We start from the raw sequence: 22,854 nt of genomic DNA, 5'->3' as shown, positions 1-22,854 counted from the left end.
ATGATCTCTGGTTTTGAGTTGAACTTTTTTTTTTCTGATTTTTTGAATTTTTTTTGGGTGTCAATGGTGGGTGGTTAATATGTATGTGTGTATGTATCGGCATTGGTGTTGCTGCTTTGAATTTAGTGTTTTGATGGGTTGGTGAATCGTTAGCTGCTTAGGGTTTTCCTTTGTTGGCGTTTTTGGATTTTTGTGGGTGTAAGTGCAAAAGGGACCTTTTTTATTTCTGCCTTCACACACGCACATACGACATATTGAGCTCAATGTAGTTAGAGATAATCTATTCTTTGTTGGGTTTATCGTTTTTTTTGTTTTATTCTTATGCGGTTTAATTTTGCAATTTGGTGTTTTTCTTTTTATCCTAATTTTTGGGGTTATGAACTGTTGAATTGGTTAACTTTCTGGAAGTATGTGGATATATATGGCTTGTGTTTTTTTAATAAGGTTGACTATAATTGTTGTAGAAAGAGTTGGGTGTGTTGAGAGAGTTGGACTTTTTGTTGTTTCTCTTAATTTGTTGTAGATAAGAGAATTTTGGGTTATGCTTAACATGTTGATGCCACTTGCAAGTTGAAAAGATTGGTCTGCAACTTACTATCTTTGATCGGGTGAGCATTAGTACCTTTTCGTGTGTGTGGTTTCTCAAAAGCTTGTAAAGGCCTATTTGATTACTTAACTGCTATTTGCACTCACATATTACTGCGGTCTTTACATGCCACCATTTTTTTTTTTTGTGTGTGTTAAGGACAGATGATTGTTGAGTTCTCTACTTCCTCCGAGTGTTGCTTGGTAAAACTGTTGATATGCTCGTGCAATCATCTAAGTTCATTTGTCATGGATCCTGATTGCACCACTGAAAATTTATTTTAATCTTTTCAGAAACCTGATCTCTGTAAGATAAAAAACGATTATGTGTCTCAGGGAATGGTTGTATGTGATGTTTCAGGAACAGATATCAGTGCTGCTGCTTTTGACTTGATCGGCATAACCAAGGATTGTTTACAAAAGAAGAATGATAAAGTCAAAAAAACTAGTATAAAGTTTGATGCTCTGGAAAGTAAATTTCCTGACAGTAAGTGTTTTACCCCTGGGTGGAGGACTGGATACAGCACTAAGTTGACCATAATCAAGCTACAATACCAGCAAGAAGTGGCAGGAAAAAACAGTTAAGAAACATCTATAGATTTCAATTTCTTGCAAATTACAAGAAAGAGAAGAAGCTATTGCAGTAAGCAAGTTCGTTATTCTATTTGGCATTTGCTGGGAAATATGGTGCAAGCTGTTGAACATAACAGTGTGCTCGAGATAGCTCAAAGTGAGCACAAAAAATCAAAAACAACAAAGAAGGGTAAGGGAAATGGGAGGCAGGGCAAAAATCACACTGGTCAAAACTCGCAGAGATCAAAAGGAAAAAGCTCCATTCCTACCGGCCCTATCTCCTTGAAAGTTAAATTTGGTTCACGTTGCCTGATGGATGTTGTTCCTCTTATTGATGATCACATGGACAAACAGTGTACTACTGGAAAAGAATTCAAAGAATTGCCAAATGTTGCCAGAAATTTTGATGATCGGTTGGAGGCAGGGTTGCCCAGTCTGCAGTTCTCCAGTTGCAATGGAAATTTGGATAATGTGTATGTTTCTGTATCTGAATTATGCCTATCTGGAAAGAACATCAGTCAAGAACCAGTGGACAAGCTTTTGGAGTTTCACCATGACTCACCTTCTCAGGAGGGAACATCAATTGATAACAGGTGCTCAGATTCTGGAACTTCGCCCGACTCAGAAGTTATCAACCTGGTTCCGGATACTCAAATTATTGAGGGAGACCCAGAAGAGTTGAATGATTTAGTCCCGTCTAGGCCATCTGTTGCTCCTGTAGATGTTCTGAGTTTGCGTGTGTATGACAGGAGCAAGAAAGGAAGGAAAAAAGATAGGCTCCCAAAGTTTGCCAGTTCTGGTTCAAAAGATCTGCTTAGTTCAGATAGTATGAGCAATTCCCAAATATTTGGTCCACTTATGCAAGGAGAAAAAGTACAAGGGGGCTCTTGTTATGCTGATACTTCTGCTCTAACAATAGGTAGAATTGGCTCAGGCAACATATCTAGCACTGAGATTATTTCAGGGGAACTGTTACCTTGTTCAGTAGTGCCAGAGTTCAATATCTCCTGTGCTGCTTCAAAGTTTGGAAGTGGCATAGAGGGTAATGTTTGTTGTAGCTTTGGCACGGAGTCACCAGAAACTGAGTTTGCTGAAAAAGTGGTATCCTGTCATGATGGACAAAATATTACCAAAAGTGAAAGATCAAATTTATCTGGCAAAGGCCGGTCACAGGTCCCGAATCAGAAGTTCTCCAAAAGTAGAGAAAGTGCTTCTAAAAAGAAGGGAAACAAAGAAAAGCAAGATAATAAGCTTGAAGTGAGACATGAGAATGACCAGGTCAAGAGTTTAAGTGAGGTGAAACACCACCCAGGAACAGGTATGATTAGTTGAATAGGCTTCTGCTCCCCCTTGCCCCAAAAGAAAAACCATGGAAATATTCATTTTTATGAGTTCAATGTTTGACTGACCCTCAAGCAGTGTAGTATTAAATGACCATATCAAATTAATGTCTTAGAAAACGAAGCACCATACGGGTTTGGAGAAGTTGGATCCAGAAATGAAACCTTAAGTGGAGGCATCTCAGACTTGGACATTATGCGGAGTGAGGTGAGTCAGCCTTATTTACAGCCAAGAAATGCTTGGGTGCAGTGTGATGATTGCCAGAAATGGAGGCGTATTGCCTCTGTACTTGCTGATAAAATTGAAGAAACAAACTGCAAATGGTATGTGATTGCTCATCCTCTAATCATGAATGTGCTTATGTTCTGCTCTTCCAATTAGCTGTCTGCCATGCTTCTTTGAAGTTTATTCCTGTAAGAAGATTTTGGTTTTCCCCTTACTTTGTAAACTAATGAAGCAATTTTTTGTTGCTGAATTGTACTAGCTCACACTTGCATCCTGGAATGTGGTGTTGCTTAAGTTAGAAAGCTAATAAACGGATCTTTGACCCTTCACTTATTACTAGAAAAAAATAAAGAAGCTGAGGAAGTGATTCTTGTAAGTTTTAATCTGTTGGTAGTTTAATCAGCAGATTCTGTTTAGCACAACCAATATGCAGATCTTTGATGCTTATATGCTATGGGTGATTCTGTATGTGAGTGAAAAACTAACTACTTGCTTCCTCTCCTACCTAATCCAATTAGAAAAAATGACCCTTTTCAATGAGGTATATGTATCTAACCACTTATCTATTAGGGCAGACTCCTCTTGAACTTTGTAAAAGAAAGAGTTGCACTCTGACTTGGAGATCCTAAGTTTGTATACCAGGTAAAAAAATTTGATATGAATTATGAGCCCATTTGCTCTAGCCTTGATGGGCATTACCTGGCAACCTGTGCTTGTGGTTGGACAGGCTACCCGGTGGATTGGTTAAGGTGCATGTAAGCTAGCCCGGACACCATTTACAATTAATAATAATAATAAAAAATAAAAAATAAAAGAAAAGAAAAGAAAAAGAAAGGGTTATATTCAATAACAAACTTTACGGACAAACATTAATACTTGTCTTTTAAGATTTTAACTCTTATATGCTTGATTATTAGCCTATTGCTTGCAGAAAAAAGTATATAAATTTTAATGCGCATAGATTGGTTTCTGCAAACTGAAGTTGACATATTAACACGAATACATAGTAGAATTCTCAAAAAAAAAAAACATGAATACATAGTAGATAGGTATCAGGTGTACAAGTTATTGTGTTTTTTCTGGAATCTGATGGTCTTTTGCAACTAATCTGTTCTTACTGTAAGTTTCTTATAGTATTTGAAGCTTGAAATATTTGAGGTTTACTAATGGATCTGCAGACTATTGCGGTTGAGAAAATGTTGTGTTGTTTGTTTGTTTCCAAGAGTTTGTTGCTTATTTATCTCATGTAACATTGAAGGACTTGTAAGGATAATTTGGATAGAGCCTTGGCTGATTGCTCGATTGCACAAGAAAAATCAAATTCAGAAATTAATGCTGAGCTGGAAATATCAGATGCCTCTGGTGAGGAAGATGTCCTCCGTACACGCTTGAATTCAAATCGATCAGGACAGAAGAAGGCTCCTGGTATTTAATGATTGTAGTAATGAATAGCGGTGATGTTGACTTTGAGTAGATTGTGCTAATTTGCCTGTCTTCCTTACATGTCTGCATTACAGTTTCCCTTCAATCATCTTGGACTCTGATTAAGAGAAACTCATTCCTGCATCGTAGCCGCAAAAGTCAAACTATTGATGAGGTGAATGCTTTATCCAGTTTGCACTATTGTCTCATACATCTGGATCTATAACTTGAATAAAAAATAATAGGAAAATAAAGCCCCATGTTGCAGTGTTCTTAGACTTGACTGGTCTCTAAATCTTAAAATTCATCAGGAAAGGGTAAATATAAAGCTTGATTTACCCTATTATTCTCAAATGATTAACCTATCAATTTTCTCTGTGGGAAGCTTTCCTTAAAAAGAAATTTTATATTCAGTAGAGTTGCTTCATGCTTAGACAGTTGCATCATTGTCACTGCTGGTTTCCATTTCACAAATAACAAACATTTCCCTTTTCTCCAGGTGTGGCAAGATAGTTTTATGCTGCAATAAAAATAATTGTTGGGGATTGTGTTTTTGAAAACATATAGCTATGTGTATTACTTATTGTTAACTTGCTTGACTCATAATTTCTGTTCGCTCTGGATTCTGGAATTTTCTGGCCTTTGGAGTTGTCTATTCCTTCAGATTAGCTATCAAATGTTTCTTTCTACATTACATAATTCTATCAATCTTTTCTTTTGGCATTGTCAAAGTCTTCTTGAAAAGTATTTGGTCAAATGTAACTGTAATCTACTTAAGCTCTTCTCTACCTAGTCTATTATGTGCTCCTTCACACAATTTCTATCTGTTTTTCCTTGATGTTGTCTTATTTTGGGCTTTAAGCATTTATTTGGCTGGTCGAGATATTTTAGGTACATAATTTGAAAGAATATTGTCCGTGTGGTATATGGTTCCCTTAAATAACTACCTGGTCTTTAAACGATGGATCTTTGTTATTGTGAGGTCAATTGTTCATATACTCTATGATGTGTCATGGTTAGTAGGTGCCACAATGTTTACTAGATTGTATTGTCTGTAGACATTACTTGTATGAACTAGTTCACTTTAAGAATATTGCATGTTGACAAGGGAGATTGACACTTCTAGGTGTCCATTCAATTATGTCATCAAAAGGCATATTTCTCTATCATCAGTAATTGACTATCATTAAGTTTAACGCTAAAATCCAGCATGAAAAATAGATAAGAGCTATAATTAGTTTCTATGAAAAAGCAACTTGATTGATGGAAGGGTTTAGGCTCCCAAAAGAAAAGGACAACGATCCCTGAGTTAATTTCTTCTTAGAAACACACTTTTCTGGGTTGGACTTCCATCAAAAAGGTGTTTTGTACTCTTTCACCAGCGGTTGTGGCTTCTTTGCATTTTAAAAACTATCTAGTAGCACAGAAGCAGGATTGCTGAGCATTGTTTTAGCGAGTTCAAGTTTGTAGAGAAGTTTTTAGGGTTTGAAAAGATTCTTCAGTGATTTCAGCAGCACCATGTCATTTGTTTGCTAAGACAGATGGAAAGTAAGATTTTTCAGTTGTCAATACAGTGTCTAAATACTTGGTTGACATTTTATAAGCCTTTCATGACCCTTTTTAACATGAATCAAAAGTATATGGTGCACACCATTGCATAGTTGGTCTTGCTTCTGAGGTTTAACACATGTGTACACCTTACAAGGAATCTGTAGCTTCTAACATCCGTATCTCTGTTTCCTTGCATACAGACAAATCTATGTATATGTTCACTTATTCATTGAATCAACTTATGATGTCAGATGTTCAAAGTAATAAAATCTGATTTGCTTCCTTCTCTATCTTCTATATATTTTCCCTGTTATCCTTCTCTATTAGATCATGGTCTGCCATTGCAAGCCTTCAGACCGCCGAATGGGATGTGGAGATGGATGCCTGAACCGGATGCTCAACGTTGAGTGTGTTCGAGGGACTTGTCCATGTGGAGAACGTTGTTCGAATCAGCAGGTACTTAAACTTGCAAGACACTCAGTATATTGTATATTGCTTCTATTATGCAGGTTGTGTAACCCTCCATTTATGTTTGCTTGCAGTTCCAGAAACGTAACTATGCTAAATTGAAGTGCTTCAAATGTGGAAAGAAGGGTTATGGCCTGCAGCTGCTTGAGGATGTCTCCAAAGGGCAGTTTCTTATTGAATATGTTGGGGAGGTGAGTTCAGTATTCCACAATATTTAACAGTCTTTTAAGTTTTCTCCCCATGCTTCCTCTAAGCCTCCAAGTCCTTCATGTATTGAAGAATGTTCCATAATCCATGATGGCTTTGATGCCATCAAATTCTCTCCTCTGTACTTTTATCCTTAAATCTTGGTTTTGCTATGATTTTCTCCCTGTCCTATTCTTTTAACCTACCAACACTACTATTTATAACTTGTTTTGTCAATCTCTCTAACCTTTTGCCTGTTCTCTTAGTCTATTGTAGATACACAATATTGTCTCGTCATCTTTAGAGTATCTTCCAATGTTAGTTTACCCTCTTACTTCATCATGCCACGGAAATGTGAAAAGCCTTTCGATGTCTTAGACCACATCCAAGTGTCAATGTGGTCGAATTGACTTCTTACCTCACTTGTCCATGATGTGGAGACCATTTGCTCGTACTCCCTCTCACCCAGACAGTGCAGTGGAACTCTATGCGCATTTTATACCGCACCATGGTATTGTTGTAGCGTGCACTCCTATGACTAGGCATCTGGACACATTCATTATTGTGGGCATTCATCATAACTTGCCTTATTTTAAGTTGGAAGTCATCCAACCACACCTTTATCCGGTCTTGGTGGTAGAGATGCAAAGCTAATAGGTTGTGAATTTCATAGGCAGAATTGATTTATAACATAGTACTAGAAAAAGCTAGAATTCAAAGAGTACTCACGACCTGATCTAGAGTTTGTTTCAAATTCACTTTGTGGCTAACATCCATCTATAATTTGATGGGGTAGCAATTTGATAATTTTTTTTAAATATCTATAAGTTGCTTGCATCTGTATAATTAAGCATAGTTTCCCATTGCATTTTTGATATATAACAGGCTGTAAGTGTAACTTTTCTAGGTGTTGGACTTGCATGCGTATGATGCAAGACAAAAGGAGTATGCCTTAAAGGGTCATAAGCATTTCTATTTCATGACACTTAATGGCAGTGAGGTATTAATGTTTGCCTTGTTTCGTTCTTTCTTTTTTTTTTTTTTGGTCAGATGAAGTTGGGAATTACTCATGTAGTTTCTTGTCCTTTGGGTTCGGTTACTACCTGTTGTTTCTTGTATTTCGATTGTCATATTATTTTGTTGTAATTACTGTTCATAATGATTTGTCATGTTTTCGATGGTATATTGTTGTGTCTTCTTTACTTCCGTTATTTCTTTTCCCGTACTGCTTTGCACTGTTTTTTCCTTGAATTGAGGGTCTATCGGAAACAACCTCTCTACCTCCAAGGTAGGAGTAAGGTCTGCATGCACTCTACCCTCCCCACCCCAAACCCCACTTTGTAGGATTACATTAGGTAAGTAGTTGTTGTTGTTGTTATGAATTATCTTGGATACATATCCTGTTATTCAGTCATTTATATTTTGTGAACTTTTCTTTGTATGAATTGATTTTATCTTTCTATCACTTTCCAGTGGCTAGTGTAGATTGTAAAGGCCCATAATTGTGGCATTTTAATCTATCTGTTCTCTCTCACCTTTGTAATGTCCTTCATGCCTCATATGTCAGGTTATAGATGCATGTGCTAAAGGGAATTTGGGACGTTTCATTAACCATAGCTGTGATCCTAATTGCTGCACAGAAAAGGTGATTGTACTTTCTACTTCACTCATTAACACTTGGTCCAAAAATTTGCTTTCATGTTCTTTTCAGCTTCACAATGAATGGCAATTTCTTCAGGAAAAGGTTTTGTGGGAAAACCAGAAATTCCTTCCCCTCCATTGGCCTTATGCTGCCCCAATTTTATGTATACTTTGCCTTGATTGGACATGTTGTCTATACCGAAGATTAATATTGTTTGATGAAGCCGAATGGTGCTCTTCTTTCATTTTTCTTCGGGGAAAAAATTGATGCATAATCTATCTATATTTTGATAGAATCACGAATACAATGCTGGTTGACTAAAATAGCCCTAAAATACATAAAATTATAGGTTATTTTGGTAAAAATGTAGTAATAGAAATAGAGTTCTATTAGGTATTCTCTGGATTTTGCTGTGTGAAACTCGGCTACTAATGATCTACTTAAATTAGAAAAACACATTAAGGCCTCATTTGTTTTCATTATGATTAAGATGTCTGAATTTGATGCATATCTGAATTATTAGGATGTTGTCTCTACATTTGAACATTTAAGACCGTTTGTTTTTCAACATCTTAATATGCCTAATTTATTTATTTTTAAATATCATAAATACATAATTTAAATAAAAATATAATTAACCATGGAGTATTTTGAAAAGAGTAGGAATTTTGTAATTCCGTAATGAAACGTACAAATTCTAAACCACCATAGTAGCAAAACATCCAAGTTCTTCGCAAGTTCCAGATCACTATATGGAAGTTGGAACCACATAGACATAAATAGATCATATCCATGGAGTGTAATTAATACACAAGATAACTCATGCATATCAAAATTTTCAGTCGTTTTCAGAATTTGTAATTCAAAGATAACTCTTAAAGGGTAGAATATCTAATCTCAATGCTCTTCTTTCTCTTTATTTTTTCACAAAAATCTCGACGCTGTATTTTTCCTTTGTTAGGCTTAAGTTGTGGGCATCTTGTTGGTCTCTTTAAACCCTAATTTGACGATTGAAAACTAGCATTAAAAATACAGATAAAGATGGAAAATTGGATTCGAGAATACTCAAACGAAATTTGATAATTTACTATTTCAAGAGAAAAATACAAAATAAAGATGGAGAATTGGATTTGAGAATACCCAAACGGAACTTGAAAATTTACTTATTGAAGAGAAAAATATAGAAAAAGATGGAGAATTGGATTCGAAAATATCCAAATGGAATTTGATAATTTACTGATTGATAGTTGAAAAAAATGGGGTAGAACGAAATTGATTTGAGGAAGAAGAAAATAAAAAAGAGCATGAGTTTGAGAGAAAAAACGTGAGAATTTTAAAAACTTTTCACAGATCTGATTCGATCAGATGTATTCAGACCTATTAAGAGATATTTTTTAAGAAAAAACAAATGCACTTAATGGGCTTAGGTCTGAATCATTTCAGACCTATATTAAGTGCAAACAAATGAGGCCTAACAAAACTCATTTCTACATGAATGTATAAATCTCAAATTTCTTTTGTTTGCCTTTTAAAATAACCAAATTTATTTTTTGCAAATTCTTGATGGGAAATTAAAGAACAATAGGAGAAAAGAAAACATAGCCCAATGATAGAATTGTTCATTACATAGTAATCTAATTTTTAAGTATCATAATTTCTTTAATAGATACCTATCACAATTTGTAGTCTTTGGTTGATTCTTAACAAAATTCAAACTAAATTATCATAATTTTTTTAATAGATATCTATCATAATTTGTAGTCTCTGGTTGATTCTTTAACAAAATTCAAACCAAATTAAAATAATTGTGAGAATCAAGACTCTAAATGGAAAAATATCGTCAGTGGGATTTCTGGACCTACGCTTAATTTGTAATTGTGAACTAAATTAAAGACTGTGAACGATGTGTGCTGCTGCATTCTATGCTCGATAGGAAAATGATTTAAGTTCAGAAAATTCTTATTAAGATGAAAGAACACCATTAACTATTTTAATGTACTAGGAGTATTAATTTAAGGGAGAGAAAATTCCGTAAGAGTTTGGGGGCATCACTTAATTAATATAATTAACATATGATGCATATTAAATTTTTGGAGTGTAGTCTAGGAGCCCGTTGAAATTAGAAAATTTTGAGTACCCATCAGAAGACATCAAGAAGATTTAAGGCAAAAAATTACTGCAACATGATTAATCAATGGTGGAGTCTGCAAGGTTGGGATTTGATTTTTAGAAGAGCTCTAAATGATTGGGAAATTGAGAGTTTTAACAGAATGTTGCAGTTACTGGGATCTTTTGGTGGTACATCCGATTGCCAAGACAGACTTAGATGGAAAATGAATAACAAAGGGATTTTTTAAAAGTAAAATCAGTTTACTGGAACCTGAATTAGAGAGGCCCTATTAAGGTGAATTGGCCTTGGAAACAAGTTTGGAAAGTAAAACTTCCAATGAAGGTGTCTTGTTTTGTTTGGTTGGTGATTAGCAAAGCATGCCTAACTGAAGTCAACTTACAAGTTTTCAGATTTGTTCAAGATGTCTTTTATGTGACCAGGAGGTTGAGAGGAATGAACACCTCTTTTTACACTGCAAGAAAACTATAAATCTTTGGCATATGTTCTTTTTGTATTTTGGGGATAAAATGGGTAATACCTAGCTCTACTCTGGGGCTTCTGAGTAGCTGGTGGAGTGTAGGACACAGAGGAGGGGAGGAGGATTGGTGGAAGAGCATCCCTGCTTGCATCTGGTGGAGTGTGTGGAAAGAATGGAATTCCAGATTTTTTGAAGGCACTAGCAGTTCTATCCATAAAATTAGGATAATTGTCTTAGGCTGTTCTCTTTTTGGTGTAAACAAAGTATATGGGGAAGTAGGTGACTTAGTTAATTTAATTGACAATGTATAAGAATATAGATTTTTGGATAGTGGTCTTTTGTACTTTTTGGTTGTTTTTGTAAAGATCTCAACTTAGCACTTTCTTTTGGGTGTCTAAGTTTTGTTTAATAGAAATACAATTATTACCTTCCTCAAAAAAGAAAAAAAATTACAGCAAAAGGTGTCTGCTCCTGTACGAACTTACTAAATAACTAAAGTGCAGACATAGTGCAAAAAAAGTTCAACAGTAGTTACAAGGTGCCTGGTTCAACCAACTATATAAAATGACCAAACAGTTGGACTTAAGAATGTGCTTAGGAGTTGAAATCCCATCAAAACATCTACAATTCCATTCCTTTCCTTCCAGATGCATCAAAAGATAGCAGCAGACAGTAATCCATGCATAACCCTGCATATCTACTCTCTGTGATTGATTATATCAAATTTTGTGTTTGTAAATTTCATCTTTTTTTAAAAATCACTGGTTTGTTAATCGAATGAAATACCAATCCCCCCTCTCTTACTTGATATATTTTTTAGTACTGTTGTGACTAAACTTTCTTTCACTTGCTAACACAGTGGATGGTCAATGGAGAGGTTTGCATTGGACTCTTTGCTCTAAGGGATATCAAGAAGGTAAAGTGTCTCCTTCCGATTGTAATTTGGCTATCACTGTTGTACATTTTTACGGGATATTTGTTGTTTTTACTTTTTTCATAGTTAGTGAAGTAAAAAAATGGATTCTTCTCTCGTCTTAATGGACATTCCAGTTATATGTATGGTCAACAAACACATTAGGAGTAGTTCTTAGATCTCTAACACCTAAGCTGAGGACAGTTGCATTATGGTTCTTGTGATAGTTATTGGTTTGTTACAATGAGCATTCCATAATCACTTTTAGCAAGTCCTTTGGTGATATTTGATATGCTTCTAATTTTAGTAGCTTGCCAATGAATATATGCCATACTGCTTGTGAAGAAAATTTACTCTTACAAAAATATGATTAGCCAAAAAAGACACTGCTATGGTTTAAGATTTGCCATGTAAAGGTAGTTCATGGTTGAATTGTTGGTAGAATCTTGGTCTAGTTTTAGATGGGTCATTTAGTTGTTCTAGCCTTTAGGCCTTGAATACAGAGATGTGTTTGGGTTGCATTCCCTCTTACTTTGTTCTTGTGAAAAAGGAATTTTATGCTGAAATATATCAAGATTATGTTAATATATATCAGTTTCAAACAAAAATGATTATTTTAACTGATAATGAATTTCAGATAAAAATAAAAATCATATATCTGAGAGTATGAGTTTTCTAAGAATTTATCTGCGTGGTAGTACGTAGACCCCAATTCCAGATTGGAAGAGGGGTTGTCAAAACTCTATTTAGGAATTCTTGAAGAGGGTGTAGTAGCTATTCTTAGTTGTGCTCAATACATGATTATCGAGAATTATTAGAGTAACACTCCATTCTAAACTGTGGGTTAACTGGTAAAACTTTAGAATTCAAGACTTGAAAGATTCATAATTTATTTCGAGGTTTATCCTGTTGTTTGTTGTGGATTGCAACAAGTTTCCTCGCCCTTCAATCTGTTACAGTATTTATAGGATTCATATATTCCTATGTAATGAGTTCCAAGTCTGAATAGGTTCAATGACAAGAAAATTTAACTATTGGTATTTCTTGGTAACTACTTGTTGTTTCAAGGTTCAATAAAAATGCTTTAATTTTTTATCTTAATTGTAGCAAGTGGCATCTATGAATCAAAAAAATTATAGCAAGTGGCATCTACTTATCAACAAATTGTAGCAAATGGCATCTACTTATCAAAAAAATTGTAGGAAATGGCATCTGAGCTAGCTACGTTCATTTGAACAGGGATTGTAGCATGATGAAAATAGTGATGGTTGAGCTTTTCGTACACAATCTAGTTAAGTTAATTTTAGTACTCCCTCCGTCCCATTTTATGTGGCACTTTTTCCTTTTTAGTTCGTCCCAAAAAGAATGTCACCTTATTATAATTAGAAACAATTCCTCTCCTATGTGGTTTGCGAGCTATTGCATAGGAGCGGGGGTTTTACCCTGTGCATACCCAAAGGGTAGCGGCTGCGGGTTTCCCTTGTCATAAAAAAAAAAAAAAATTAGAAACAATTTAACTTTAAAATACCCCTTTTACCCTTGATGAAATGATTTTCAACCACACAAATATCTAAAGATTGTTTTAGACCACAAGTTTCAAAAGTTCTCCTTTAATTCTTAAATACCATTCCAAGTCAGACGGTGCCACATAAAATGGGATAGAGGGAGAGTAGTATTTTACAGATAATTTCTGGAAAAAGAAGCTGTAGTCTGAGTCTGACTTGTCGAGTTTGTTTCTTCAAGCTGCTTAATTGATGACACTGAAGTTTATGATAGATCATCTGCATATGGATTTTAATTTTAGTTCTGTTGTCACTTGTTATCTAGGAAGGTCTTCTTCTTCAAATAAATAATGATGTAGTTTTACTTTGTCAAAAAAATAAAATAATGATGTAGTTTTAACAGTACACTTGTACTAGCTGCTGAATTCTTGAAGGGAAGTTTGAGTAGTTTTGACTCAGGAATATACTTTTGAGTATTTTCCTTTTCTTCTCCCCCTCTCCCCTGATACAATAGGATTTACGTGATATATATGCATTTCACTTTGTTTATCATCTAATTTTCTAACCAACATCATTATAGTGCAACAAATTAAGTGCTTGGGTATGAGCCATCACCTGCCACCCTTAAATTTGTTAAATGTGTGAAACCAAATCAAACCTCTCGCTTTTTCTACTCTAGGAATATTCTTTCGTATTCTGCTGTCTTTATCTTTTTCCCCTGTACTTTAGCAGAATCCTTTTCTCCTTCTCTGCTTTTCATGTTTCTGGTGAGAGACGAGTGAGAGTGATGGGAAGAAGTAAATAGGTATGCTTCTCCTACTAGTTCCTGGAATCCATTTGCTTCACAAGCTGCTAGCTGTTTCCTGACTAGGCTTTTGATTGCATAACCTTTATGGATCAAATGATGAGTTATCACAAGTTTGCAATCTAAGTAAATGTCTTTTCATTTGTTTCTGTTATTTTCCCAATTAATGTGCTTATGGTTTGCTTGTTCAGGGTGAGGAGGTTACATTTGATTACAATTATGTGCGTGTCTTCGGGGCTGCAGCAAAAAAATGTGTCTGTGGCTCGCCTCGCTGTCTGGGCTATATAGGTGGAGATCTGCAGAATGCCGAAGTGATAGTTCAGGCGGATTCAGATGATGACTATCCTGAACCCGTTGTTTTCTGCGAGGATGGTGACATGGGTGATGAACTAAACAAAATTCTATCTGCAAGAAGTTCATTTGATGTCACAGAAATTAGAACTCCAGGGGAAACACCTAAAAACAAATATAAACTGGATGAACCTTTTACTGGAAACCTGGAGAATACCACCCAAACACACACAGAGAATATAATGAAACAAGAAAATTCCAACATGGACAACTCTGTTGCTGATTTTGGCTTGAAGATCAAGGAGCAAAGCAACAAGTTCCACAATGAATCTCCTTCATTATCTCTGAAGAAGAAGGAATCATCTGAGGCAATGGAGGGGCTAGAAAGCCTGTTGCATTCTTCTGTACGACCTGTGGGAAATTCCTTGCAGTCGGAAAATATAACTGCTAAAACCATATCTGAAGTCAAAAGAGAGTGCTTGGATGCTGACAAAATTTCTTCTGCACTGCCATCTCCAAATGCTATGCTTAGCAAATCTTTGAGGAAGAAATCAGGCAATGGGGATGCCAGTGATGAATCATTGAAATCTTCTCGTCGATCATCTTCAGTTAAAAAGGGGAAGTCGAAGAATAGTGCTTTGAATATGACATCTGCCCCTGATGTGAACAACAAATTGCAAATTCCACAACCTAAATTCAAGAAACCAACACATGATTCTGCAAATGGTCGGTTTGAAGCAGGTATATCATTATTATCAAGCTTTTGGAATCTGTAGATTTGGAAGTATCATTAAAATAAACTCTTGCGCCTGAATCTGCAGTTGAAGAGAAGCTTAATGAGTTGCTGGATCATGATGGTGGAATAAGCAAACGCAGGGTAAGTAGTTCCTAGCTACAGGATGTAGTCTATATTACCTTCTTTTCTTTTGCTTGGTGATCGGGGGTAGTGGCTGCTTTGTTTTTTCATCAGGTTGTGTTTCTTGTGCTTAGGTCACTGAATTTGGAAAAAGTAATCATTTTTTTTTTAGTGGAATGCACATTTCCTCGGCTTTCTGTCCATCCTTCCACTGCCATTTGGTGTGGCTTCTTTGCTGTGTATTAATGAAACACCATAGACAAGAAATGTGAAAGGGAGGCCTGGTGGGTGCTCATAGAGGGGGTGAAAGATGGCTTATGATTTGGCACTTGATATAGGTTTTAGTGATGTCTCCATTTCTAGGTCTTCATTGGTCCTCTTTACAGTTTCGCTTATGCTATGGTTAATGTGCGCTTGATTAATGTTAGATCACTCTACATTTGAATACGTTAACCTTTTTTCTCTGCAGGATGCATCTAGGTGCTACTTGAAGCTCCTCCTTTTAACTGCTGCTTCAGGGGATAACTGCAATGGTGAAGCTATTCAGAGGTAATAGATGGCTTTCCTATTGGAAACTCTTCAGTTGCCATGTTTTGTTGGTGATACTTTTTGTTCGTTAATCTATTTTTCATTTTTCTTCTTTATGCAGTAACCGGGATCTTTCAATGATCCTTGATGCGCTTTTGAAGACCAAGTCGCGCACTGTTTTGGTGGATATTATAGACAAGAATGGTAGTAATGTGGTGCTTATTGCACACTTCAATACTTCTTTTTGTTTGTCCCGAATAGATTACTGACCGTTGGAGTGTGATTGTTTCTTGCTTGTTAGGTTTGCAGATGTTACACAACATAATGAAACGATCTCAAAGGGAATTCAATAAGATCCCAATTCTCAGAAAGTTGCTTAAGGTAATTACTTTAGAATTTATTCAGTCCAAGTAAAATTTACTGACTGATGAACTAGCTCTTTTAGTAGTACCAGGATTTGAGAGGCTGTGGAGAGAACTTTTTATTTGTTAGTTAATGTTGATGGAATTGGTTTGAGCAAGAAGTTGAAGTGTCTTAAAAATGTATTCATTGATGTCACTCTTATGTGGTCATAAGTTCTTATATGATGGCTGAAGCATCGAATAGCCAATTAACAATTGAGGATATGGAATTGAGCATTGTTTCCGTAGCTTCCTTAGGTCCCATTTTTATTACAAGGGGAGGACAAAATTGTTTCTAGCTTTTTATATGGACGAAACTATTTTGGCGCCAGAGTGTTCTCTTGGAAATGCTCAGTAGACTCAACATGGCTATTAAGATCTTATCTAGCTTTTGGCCAGAATATGTCAACTGTTTTCCTTTCTACAGGTTTTGGAGTATCTGGCTGCGAGAGAGATTCTTTCTCATGAGCACATTAATGGAGGTCCCTCTAGACCAGGAGTAGAGAGGTTAGTATATACTCTTTCATTTCACATACATGGAAGGAAATTTTTTCAACTTACTGCTCATTAAGGATCTAAAGTAACTCCACTATAACTTATATGAGTCACAGCATGATCAAAAAGCACAAAAACTCAACTGGACAATGCATAGATTGTCTTCTGTTATATAGTTTAGAAAAGGGAAAGAGATAAAATCAGGATGACTACTGAAATCACTAGAGGGGAGATTCTAAGGGGTCGTTTGGTACAAAGATTAATAACGCAAGGATTATTTTTTATCAAGTGTTTGGTTCATTGCTTCCCACCTAATCTTGTGTTTGGTTTAAAACTCTACAAAAAGCTCTTTTCCAATTATATCCTTGAATTATTACGTGATTTTCTATTTCATGTAATTGGGTCAAGGTAGATAACTACCGGATAATATTTTTTTTTGTGGCCTTCTAACTAGCAAGGAAATGAACAATTTTGTCGCATGTTTAGTATTTTCTCACTTGAATTATTTGATGGTAAATAATTGTCATCTTATAAATTGATCACTCACAAAACATCAATTTTCAATTTTAAAAAAATAGACCATCTACTTTTAAAAAGCGAAAAGATGGTAAACAATAGTAAACAAATAAACTATCTATGTTTACTCATAAAAATTGCGAGTTGTACTTTTAGTATGTATGCAATTTTATAAATTGTTCAAAATACAAATAATCAGAAAGCCAAATGTCATGTGGTCATATATTTACCTTTTCAATTAGTAAATGTTAAACAACTCCCATTTCAAACATTGTGTTGATATGTATTGGATTATTTTAGCAACAAACAACTCTCTCTATGTAATAAAATTTGTAAGCTAATTTATTTTAATAAATTTACTAGTACAAATATAAAACATAAAACCAAGAAAATAAACAGAATGATTAAAAGGATTTGAGGGGTATTTTTGTCTTTACATATATTAATCCCATGGTATTAAATCCTATGTATTGCTAATACCAACAAATGGAAGGGTATTATATGCCCTATAATATACCAAATAGGGTGTATAACTAATACATGTATTTAGTTATACATAGGTCCAAAACTCCTACCGAACATAGTACTCCCTTGTCACACCCTATAATATACCAAATAGGGTGTATAACTAATACACATAGGTCCAAAATTCCTACCAAACATAGTACTCCCTCTGTCCCAGTTTATATGACTCACATTCCTTTTTTAGTCAGTCCAAAAAAGATCAACATTACTATATTTAATAATAATTTAACTTTATAATACCATTTTATCCTTAGATGAAATGATTTATAGTCACACAAACTTCTATCACTTTTTTTTTTTGACAAACTTCTATCACTTATTTTAGACCACAAATTTCAAAAATCTCTCTCATTTTTAAATTTCGTATCAAGTCAAACTAACTCATATAAATTGAAACGGAGGGAGTACTAAATAATACCATACATAATACATGAACTATTTCTCCTAATACACTCTACCAAACAATTCCTAAATGTTCAAAGAGTTGCAACTTGAATTTTTTTGTTGGTTTTAAATTGGAGATGAACGGCTAGAATTGCATCTTGTCTCACCCTTTTTTATGTTACACTCCTTTTTGCAATTATAAACCTTAAGATGTCCTTTCCGTCTCACCCAGTTTCCTCATCGAATTGGAACAGAAGAAAAACAAAGAAGTCTCTCATAGTTGAAGCGTTTTAAAAGCCATTGCTTCGACATTTAAAGTGATGAAGTGTTGCGCTTCCAGGGTTTATCACATCATAGGTGAAACTATGCACTCCAAATAATGATGTGCAATATGATCTTAATGAGAAATAGTTGCTAATTGATTCCTAACATTGAGGATATAACAATATCGACATTATTTTTTTTAACAGGAACATCGGCATTATATATGTTGAATGCTGGATTGGTTATTTCAATTATCATTAGATTTAAGTGCTAAAGTTATATATGCTTGTTATTTCTGATGTTGCATGAATTGCACGCTTCACTTCTAGCTTTTCACTTCAAGTCCCATGAACCTTGTCACTTGCTTGCTATTTGCTTTCAAAAAACACTTGATAGTTGCCTTAGGTATTTAATCTGCGGTTGCACCAACCTCCAAGGACTAAAAATAGCAATTTTTTAGTTAAACATTCAAATATATGATTTCCTATCTAGACTGCTTATATTTCACACATCTTCTGGGAACAACTCCTTCATCTGAATGAATTTGTACTTCTGTTGTTCTTTTTTTTTAAAAAAAAAAAGTCTTAGATTGTTATTCTAGACAAGTTAGCTGTGGGCTGGTAACTCAGTTTTGAAGTGACATGTCACTGGATTGTGACAGTGATGTGTGTGGACCAGAAAATTGCCAACAGCTGGTTAATCTGACCGTAAACATGCATATACTAAGTACTAACTTGACAGGTCAGCTATGACGTGCTACTTTTGAAAGGTCACATGATCTATGAATCGATTGCAAAAAAATATAAGAGCATTGAAAGGGTGAATATCTAAGCTACTTTGATAGGTCTGCTAAGATGAACAGTGAATCAGTTTTAAAAATAATAAATAAGAATTATGAAAACATGAATATGCTGCATGAATAATGGCTGGAATAGACTGAAATAGTTGTTGGGTGTGGGAATAGTGGATGAAATAGTATATTCAATGCTCAACTTTTGGCCATATTTATCAAGCGAAAACTTGAGATTTCAAAATTGATACTGAAGGTATGTTTGTTTCTCTTGCAGCTTTAGGGTCTCAATTTTGGGATTGACGGAACACATAGACAAACAGGTAACCTGTTCTTGCTTTATGCACCATTTCATTTCATCAAGTTGTAAATGGTGTATTAATTAGGGAAAAAAGCCTGAAATACCCCTCAACTTTGCCATTTAGAGTTGATATCCCTCGTTATGAAAGTGGCTCATATATACCCTCACCGTTGTACAAATGGCTCACATATACCCCTACCATTACAAAATGAGCTCACGTATACCCTTCATCTAACGAAAGTGAAAAAATTTGTTTTAAATTTATACTTTTGAGTTTTAGTTTTAAAAAAAATCATGTAGGGGTATATATGAGCCTTTTAGCAAAGTTCAAGATATATTTTAATCTTTTTCATACATAAATTGTTTTTTTTACTTCTTTGATTATCATTATTTGAGTTTCTTATTCCTTTTCTTTTCTTTCATTCTTTAGTGTAAAGAAAAAAAATTAAAACTAAATTTTTTTGTGACTATATTATAATTTAAAACTATTTTTTCGGCTATATTGTAATTTAGTTTTGTATTGTAAAAAAATTGGGGCATCTATAATAAATTTTACAAGAAAATTAGTGAAACATAAATAAATTTGACCGTCAAAATAATAAATTTAAATTAGTCGTTGAAACAAAAAAAAGTAAAAAAAAATACGTGCGAGGAGGATCAAATATACCCACCTATATGGATTATAATAATTAAAAAATTAAATTAAAATTATTTTTTTCACTTCCGTTGGAGGAAAAGGGTATATATGAGCTATTTGTATAACAACAGGGTTATATATGAACCACTTTCATGACGAGAGGTATATCAGCTCTAATTGGTAAAGTTGAGGGGTATATCAGGCCCTTTTCCCTATTAATTATACTTAATAAAATATTTCAGTTTGATTGATTCGTTTGTATTTCCCCTCTCCCCGTACTTTTCTTGGTTTTCACTGCGAATTGAAATGCTTCCCATTTTGTGCTCGTGTGATGATTGGAGAAACCTATAGATGTATGATGTATGTAAAGTAAAAAGACTGATTTCTTCTCTCCTAATATGGCATTATAATTATAATCTATCCAAGAAAGTTAATATCAAAATGAGGTGAATATAAAGGGGAGGGCACACATTACCAATGTCTCATCAAGTCTTATTTGTCTTGTAAAATCTTTAGAATCTGTTAGACCAAATCTTAGACAGTACTCCACGCCTACAAGAAGCTCTACTAATGTGGCATTCAGTGGGAAGCATGCAGAGGCCTATATTCTCTGTTCATCATATTGTTTCAAGGGGAGATGGCACATAGTAGACGCCTTAAATCCTGGACAAGATTGTACCTGTGTTGTTGAGCTTGTTTTGTTTTTATATTTTTTCTCAAATAACTGAGGCTACCAATGACACATTCTTCAGTCCAACAAGCTGAAACCTCTGGAGTTTGGTTTTATGGTTGGAAACCTCTTGTTTATGTTAAAAAGTACGTGCATTTGTTGATGGTTAATTTGTGTGCTGAAGAAAGTGACTATACTCCGCAATTAGCTTTAATGAGAATTAGATGGAGGGAAAGAGGAAACTCTGGCTTTTCAGGATGGAACCTTTTCCCAGAGCCGCCCCAGAAAGTAGTGGAGTGGTTAACAGGAGGGAACTAGTTTTAGAGAAAATGATTCTAGCTCCGGATTTTGCATGTCAATGTTGATGAACAATTTCTCTTTTGATCTTAGTTAGAAAAAAAGTTACTAGAACTTGATTAAGGAGGTCAAGCTAACTTGGAAGGGAGTCTCGATTTTTTATAAACTAGAAGGAACTTTCTAGAGAACTTGGAGACAATTTGCTTTGATGTTTTTTCTTCTTGCTTTTGATTGGGCTACGAGGTTTTATTGACTCATTTCCTGCAGGCTTGATCTATATTTATACGTGAAGCGTGCTAGGTCCTCCTATCATGCATATTGCAATTGATTCTACTTTTTCCTTGGATCTTCTGTTGTTCTGTTAGTTTGATTATTACCATGAAAATGATTGTTCACAGGAATGCAATGTTTCTGGTTTTATGGTGTGTGGGGTGGGGGTTCTAGTCTTTGAAATCACCTATCTTGATCCGGAGGTCTTGGTTTCATGTATTATGTATAATACCATTTGTGCATTAATTCTTTTGACATTAGTTTAATTGATTTACTGTGTTTATGGTGTCTCAGGTTCATCAAATTGCAAGGAACTTCAGAGATAGGTGGATACGTAGACCTCTCAGAAAAAGTAGCTGCATTGACAGAGATGACAGCCAGATTGACTTGCGTCCTTCTCCACGGTACAATAGGTGTTCACCATTACAAGACCATTGTGGTGTGAAGCCCTCAGAAACAGAAGAATGTACCTCTTATTTAATGGTAGAATCTACTACGATAGATGCTGGTGTCCTTGATGGCTCATCTACTTCATGTGTTGATGGGGCACCCAATGGGGCAAGGAAACGTAAGCGTAAGAGTCGATGGGATCAAGAGGCAGAACTAAATGTAGATCAAAGAATTGAAACCAATGCGGCTGATGATCGAACGCAGGACATAGATGATGCCCCTCCTGGGTTTTCAATCCCCAGGAAGGCCTCTAGGATATCATGTGGTGCTTCTTCAAGTGCAGATTGTAGTCTCCAAGAACCTAGTTGCAAGAAGCATCCGCATCCAATGGTCACAGGGCATCTGCAGCAGAGGTTTATTTCACGATTGCCAGTCTCCTATGGAATTCCACTTTCCAAAGTGCAGCAGTTTGGGTCACCTCAAAAAGAAAGATGTGATGCTTGGGGTGTTACTCCAGGAGTACCTTTTCATCCTTTTCCTCCTTTGCCTACATATCCCCATGATAGAAGGGATCCTATATCTCCTGCAGATAATGCTGGATTTTTTAGCGAGCCACCTCAAAATCCTGGACAACATGGCCAGTCTGCTCATAATCCCCCATGCCTATCTGGGGCAAGCCTCCGCAAGATTCTGTAATTACCCAATTTGATGTTGAACGAGCTAGGGGCTATCATAACTTGTGAAGGAATTATGTTTGGCAGCAGAAGTGTATTAATTCAAAAAGGCCTCCCTGGCATAGGGGAAGAAGTGGCTGGAGGGTGCACAGGAAACAACTCAAACGATAGTATGTGCAGTGTAGGTGTAGCAAGCAGAGAGAATGAATCTATGAGTTTCCATTTCCGTAGAATGGAGAATTTGGGGCATACTTCTCAACAGAATCATTCACAACAGACAGTTTTTTAGTTTTAACTTCCATAGGTAAGCCCTCAGGAGTTTCCAAGTTTTCATCCAGTGCTCCTTTGTACTGATAATTCTTTGCCACCAACAGAATTGTAAAGCACTTATTCTGCTTTTGGGGGTCTGAGTCCATAATTCTTTTTTCCTTGTTCTTTTCTCCTATTGTTAAGGTTTAGAAAGAAAAAAAAAAGATATTCTTATTTGACGCGTGCTACATTGGCAATTATCATTGTTTATGCCTCACACGAGGTAAACCTTCCTTTTTATCTTTTTATTTTTACTCTTGAAATGGGCAGTAGTCAGAAAAAAATGACATTTGTGTTTCTACATTCTAGTTGTCACTGTGCCAAACTGTATTCCCCTTCTGGTTACTGGCGTCTTGCTGTTGTGGAAATGTATTTTTTTTTACCTTGGAAAACGGATCCTAGAGGCAGTTTAGAAGAATATGAGCTTAGTTCTTTCTTTTTGTTACAGAACACAT

The 22,854-nt window shown here is 35.4% G+C and overlaps 1 protein-coding gene across 1 annotated transcript; it reads left to right on the top strand.

Moving 5' to 3' along the window:
* Window positions 1-951: 951 nt before the first annotated feature.
* LOC125833895 (histone-lysine N-methyltransferase ASHH2) lies at window positions 952-22,575 on the top strand. The gene is made up of 17 exons (XM_049513043.1): window positions 952-2,476; window positions 2,615-2,822; window positions 3,983-4,149; window positions 4,242-4,321; window positions 6,025-6,153; window positions 6,240-6,356; window positions 7,259-7,351; window positions 7,919-7,996; window positions 11,441-11,497; window positions 13,993-14,833; window positions 14,914-14,969; window positions 15,418-15,497; window positions 15,598-15,680; window positions 15,778-15,857; window positions 16,305-16,384; window positions 19,129-19,174; window positions 21,321-22,575. The coding sequence occupies exons 1-17, from the start codon at window positions 1,270-1,272 to the stop codon at window positions 22,110-22,112; spliced, it is 4,194 nt and encodes a 1,397-aa protein (XP_049369000.1). The 5' UTR covers window positions 952-1,269; the 3' UTR covers window positions 22,113-22,575.
* Window positions 22,576-22,854: the final 279 nt, after the last annotated feature.

This window comes from Solanum verrucosum, unplaced genomic scaffold, assembly GCF_900185275.1.
Source record: "Solanum verrucosum unplaced genomic scaffold, falcon-dt-bn FXZP01000108.1, whole genome shotgun sequence".
In the NCBI taxonomy this organism is placed as follows: Eukaryota; Viridiplantae; Streptophyta; class Magnoliopsida; order Solanales; family Solanaceae; genus Solanum; species Solanum verrucosum.
This window is presented reverse-complemented; position numbering and strand designations above follow the sequence as displayed.

What these genes read in the sequence shown, in the direction of transcription:
- LOC125833895 (XM_049513043.1), top strand. Translation starts at nt 1,270, where the DNA reads ATGGTGCAAGCTGTTGAACATAACAGTGTGCTCGAGATAGCTCAAAGT. An exon ending in TTATTGAATATGTTGGGGAG is followed by an intron (nt 6,357 to 7,258) that starts GTGAGTTCAGTA and finishes TAACTTTTCTAG; the next exon opens with GTGTTGGACTTGCATGCGTA. An exon ending in AAATGGTCGGTTTGAAGCAG is followed by an intron (nt 14,834 to 14,913) that starts GTATATCATTAT and finishes CTGAATCTGCAG; the next exon opens with TTGAAGAGAAGCTTAATGAG.